This window comes from Apteryx rowi, unplaced genomic scaffold (genome assembly GCF_003343035.1).
Source record: "Apteryx rowi isolate R43461 unplaced genomic scaffold, aptRow1 scaffold_90, whole genome shotgun sequence".
Classification (NCBI taxonomy): Eukaryota; Metazoa; Chordata; class Aves; order Apterygiformes; family Apterygidae; genus Apteryx; species Apteryx rowi.
The window spans coordinates 2,644,406-2,649,571 of NW_020451205.1; the positions used below are offsets into that span (position 1 = coordinate 2,644,406).

A 5,166-nucleotide genomic window follows, 5' to 3' on the forward strand; every position below is an offset into this window, starting at 1 on the left:
GCTTCCTCCATCCCTTCTGTATTTCTTACCAGCACAGTTCTCCTACTGTGTTGTGTGTGCACACAGCACTTGGGCATTCCTCCTGGGATCGCAGCTCCATGATGCTATTACCTATTTAGCTAAAATTTTATAAGTGGGCTGGGAAGGGAGCAAGAGGAACACTTGCTAGGGGAAGGGACTGATCCAGATGTCTTGAGCTGGGGCCAGAATCTGAAATGATACCTCACATGCATATGGTTATGCAGTGCCCTAAAAAGCACTGTACTAAACCTAAGCTGAGTCTGTGTTTCCTGCTCCTAACTGCAATTTGTTTAGGCTGTCAGCTGAACCAYGTTGCTGGAGACCAGAGAATTCTGCTTTGAGGGCCTCATCTGGCCCCAGAGAACATTTGGTCATCCCTGACTTGCAGCACCCGCTCTGCAGAAGTCCCTCCTTCACAGGATTTGCAACCCAAATGGAAAGTTTGTCTGTTCTGTGATGAAAACAAACATGCGCTGAGACACTGATTCCCTCAATCTAAGCAACATTCAAACTCAGTTCTCCTGAGACATGTCTCTCAGGCAGACACTGCAGCCAGCTTCTAAAGAATTTCCTCTGAGACTTGTCTTACATGCAATGAGCAGTATCCCATCCCTAAGAGCCATCTCTTTTACAGAAAGCCATCTAAAGCAGTACAAAGACACAAGACACACAGACATGCATTGAAATATAGAAGCAGCGCCTTGATTTACTGAGGGACCAGAAACAGTATACAACCTTCTTCTCTAGATTTCTCCACTTCTAAAGACAGGATACAGCTGTCTCCTCCTGCCAGCCCTCTGCTTTCTGACATCTGGCAGGGTAGCAAAGGTCAAATGACGGAGCAAGCTGGGAGATATGTAAACAGTTAAGCCATCTTTTTGCTGAAGTCATATCTGAGTTCCTACAAAAATAAATAAATTAATAAAGGGAAGAAAAAACAAGGCACAAAGGCGATAGTTATACAAAGATGCCCTCTGCCGGTCACAGCTCAAAGGACAGCCAACGACCTGAGCTCTGTGTCAATGATTTGCAACTCCCCCCATCCTCGTACAGGTGAACCCTTAGACGGGGCAATCCAGCCTCCCCTCTCCTTTGTTTTGGATTCAGTGATCATTGGGTAAGTCAATTAGCTTCAATTAAAATCCAACGGGAAAAAAAGCATTTAGAGAAATGTTAGTTTTCTTCCAGGCCAGCCAGCTGAACTGGCTCTCCTAGCTGCCTTGATCTAATATAAGGAAAGTGATGAGAAGACAGGACTAGTGACATAGGGATGGGAAAAAGGGATAGCTCAACATTATTCAAGACTGGCTTAGCAGCTGTAATGGGAAACTGCAGCCTTGAATAACTTTGGCAGACTTTTGAGACATAGTGCACAATCCCTGGAAGTTGAAAACAGCTCTTGTAGTCAATACTGACTAGGAGCTGAAAACCATTCAGCCCCTATTCAATCCAGAGTATGTTTCTCTCTTGTTTTAAATACCAATTATATTTTATTAGAAAATTAGGATTTTAAACAACTTCTCAGAAGTACTGTGAGCTTGTTCACATGAGACAAATTGCACAGATTTTAAATCTGCTAAATCAGGCTTGCATAGGCACACTGGTATCAGTTCAACCCTTTCTTGTATCAGCTTAATTCCTGCTGGTATAAATTACCAGTTTAAACTACAGTTATCAACTGGAAATTAAATCAGCATGAAATGGTTTCAGCGCATCCATGCTGGGCATCTGTGGTGATCAAACTAGATCATTTTAAAAGTGTCACTGGATTGGAAAGCTACACTGACAGAAACAAGCTTTTCGGAGATGCTATATAATAGTCTTGGACAAAAAGAACAGTACATGCAATGAATGGGCAACCCTCTCCTCCCACTTCATTCTTTTTCACTGAAACTGAACCTTGTCTGCAAAAACATTTCACAGTTAGGTGAGAGTTTGGTATATGTCAGCTTAGTGATGGGGCTCTAGGAAAATCCACAGGCTGCAACAATCAGGTTGTCTGTGGGACAGATGTCTGGCTGGCTGTGGGCTGAAGGCACTGGGAACTAATCTGAAAGCCACCATCTTATGTCCGTGAGGGCAGCTCCTTTCCATCTTCATGTTTAGTGGAGGATGTAACAGCAATAGCAACAAAAGCCGAAGTTGAAGGTCCCTTTGCTAATGAACAACCCCCTGCACACCCATCCACATGGGTGTTCTGGGGTTCTGCCCCATTGCCCTCCTTGATAATGTTGGGGGCCACCACTCCTTCTGCACAGCTCGTGAATGTCTTTAGGATTTGTTTTCATGGGTGATGTGCTCTAGCAAAACCCTAGGTTCTTCTGGGAATGGCACATAGCCTGTATTCTACTTCTCCATGCAATCAGACCAGCTAATAAAAGATATCAGTCAAAACCTCCCAAACCATCAGATTTGAGCCTCCTTTGGCTGCAGACACTACAACCATGGTCACAGAGGCTTTGTAGAATAACTAAGGGGTCCCAAAGAGAAAGGGAGCTGCCTGCATGTGGCACAGGCACTTCTCCAAAATGAGGGGCTTGCTGAAGGTGGACCAGCAAGTCTTTCCTCCTTTGTGCCTCCCAGCAAGCAGCCTGGTTTACCGGGAGAGCTGGAACAAGCTCAGATCTCTCTCTTCAGTGTTTCATATGCACGGTATATATACCTACCCTCGTCATACCAGGGAGGTCTATTGCACAGACTTCTCCCCCAGGTAGGACGCATTCTTTCCAGTCTTCTTCAAGGTTTCCAAGAGTGTGTCAACACTGTGCTCTGAGTCGATGCACACCTTCTTGTTGGGCAGGTCAATATCAAATTGGACACCTATGAGGAGAGGAAAAACATGCTCCACAGCTGAGAGCAGCCAAATGGTCTGAGAGCAAGGGAAAGCTCACTTTACGCTCATCTGAGCTCTCAAGGCTGTCAGTCAAATGCACAAGTGCCTCCTCTCAGCAAACCCTGACACTGCAACCAGCCAGCAAAACCAAACCAGTGTCCTGCCAGCACTGGTGCAAAGGAAGGCAGGCTTCCTACGGATCTGTGTCTGGCACCAGAGTTTCTTGACTGCTTCAGTCTGCTTGCTCCCCCTTATACCAGCACAATCACTCATGCAATAACTAGAATGAGCTGAGTTTAAACCAGCTATCATAATCTCCAGCCAGCTCAGTCTATGCTGTGGTTCAGCATGTGATGGGTGCTAAGGAGTGACTGGCGTAGGGGTTGGGACAGGGTCAGAACAGGTTCTTTCAGTGGCGGTGCCAGCTAGCAGCTGCAAGCAGGAGGAAGCACAAGGCACTTTCCCATGGAGATCTCCCAGTGGCTAATAAGGGTGAGCCGCTTTCAACGCAGTGAGAGGAACTGGACGTGAAGTCTGTATTCAGCCACCTATTTTCACAAAACTTGTAGGAGTGAACCAGCCTTGAGAGCTCTGCCACTTCATCACACTAGGCAGAAATTGGTCAGCATGTTCAAGAGTGAGAGGAGGAGCAAAGTGCTGACAAACACACACAGAGAAAGTGAAATTGCTACTGCCAGGTAATGGGGTCCTGGAGAAATCACAGAGCCTTTGGCTTGGTGACTGAAAGCCATTCTCCCTTGGTGGGGCAGGGGAGCCGGATGACAGGTCCTCCCAACTGACGAGTGCAGACCTGATCCTTCTCTCTTGGTAATTTCAGCACAAAGGAGGCACAGGTTATAATTTTCCCAGTGGTAAAAAAACAGACTGTGGAGAGAATCCCTAAGCTCTCTGCTCAGCAACTTTTCAGAGTGACTACTCTGTGCTTGGAAGCTGGTGACACATCTAGGGAACCACCACAGACATCCTGGGCCTCCTTGGGGACAATGCCTGGCAGGGCATCCACCTCCCTTCCTTCTGACCAGACAGTCTGAGCAGGGGTCTACCACTGTGATTCCCAGCGGGTCCAGGATACGGCCTTGGTGATTCACAGAGCCACCTGGTAACCAGAGCCTCCAGCAGCCACCGGGCAGCTCCTCCCTCCCTCACCATTTCTCCAGGGGTCACAAGAGTCCTGCTAATAATCAGTGATTCGTTACTGACTAACTAGCATGCTCGGAGCAGAGCGGTGAGGGCGGGGAGAAGAGGTTTCCAACTAGCTGCTTTCAGCTTTTACCCACAGTGCTAATCTTGCAAAACAGAGGACCCCAGGGGAGCGACATCCAGCCCCAGAGCTGGCTGCCACACACCCAGCACTGATAGCTCAACTCACCTCCCAGCCTGTGCAGGACACGGGTGACTGCATTGGAGCAGCCTTCACAGGTCATGTCCACAAAGAACTCGTGTTTCTGAAAAAAAGGCAGACAAGCAATGAGGGATGGTGCAGCCGGCAGCACACCAGCAGTTTTGTGAGCACACATTCCTCACACTTGCCTTTTAGCCCCAAAAATGTGGATTCATATCCTCCCCAACCAAAAGGTCAACACATCCCACATGCCACATCCTCAGCAAAACCTAAAGCTCTCGGTATCCCTCTGTATGACGTCCTTGTGGTGTCCCTCACAGAATACATGTGAGGGACCTTTGAGGCTATCTGGTACAACCCCCTCCTCAAAGCAGGGCCAACTTCAAGGTTAGCTCCGGTTTCTCAGTGCCTTGTCAAGTTTTCAGCTAAAATCCTCACAGACAATTCAAAATGGAAAGGGATTAAGGGACAGCAGTTCCTATTAGCATTTTCAAGTGTAATTAGCATTTTATTGACTTCTTTATAATTGAACACTTTAAGGGAGGGGGTGTGGGAAGGAGGGGGCCTTCCCGGAGCCAAACAGAGAACGCTAGAGGAAGGAGGTGTTTTCAGGGCGCAAATGACTGCCAAACCCAAGTGGGACAAGAGCCCTGCAGCCAGGCGGCCCTCCATCCTGCAACGTGGCCATGGGGCAGCAGGGGTCCCAGCGCAGGACCCCAGACTGCAGCCGTCTCACAGCCGAGAGGAGGCAGAGGGTCAGTAGGTAGAGCCAAATCCCTGGCGCTATGGGGTGACCCCGACTGACCGGCTCTTCGGCCATCGGGGCTGGCAGTGCCTTCCCGGCCCCGGCATCCCTGCAGGAGCAGGGCCCAGCAGCACAAACACCTTGGCCCCACACAGCCCCCAGTCCACACAGATCCCCCCTCGCCCCACACACCCCAGCCCACAC

At 48.8% G+C, this 5,166-nt stretch overlaps 1 protein-coding gene across 2 annotated transcripts in view; it reads right to left on the reverse strand.

The window, feature by feature from the left end:
• Nucleotides 1–697: 697 nt before the first annotated feature.
• The window catches only part of ATOX1 (antioxidant 1 copper chaperone), a 4,968-nt gene continuing 499 nt past the window's right edge, over nucleotides 698–5,166 (reverse strand). Inside the window, exons 2-4 of one of the 2 annotated variants that reach the window (XM_026091347.1) lie at nucleotides 4,245–4,320; nucleotides 2,688–2,841; nucleotides 698–867 (exon numbers count right to left, since the gene is read on the reverse strand). In XM_026091347.1, the coding sequence (XP_025947132.1) occupies nucleotides 2,708–2,841; nucleotides 4,245–4,320 (210 nt within the window). In that variant the 3' untranslated portion in view covers nucleotides 698–867; nucleotides 2,688–2,707. Of the gene's footprint in view, nucleotides 923–2,687; nucleotides 2,842–4,244; nucleotides 4,321–5,166 lie in introns of both variants that reach the window. The other variant, XM_026091345.1, reaches the window with a different exon arrangement.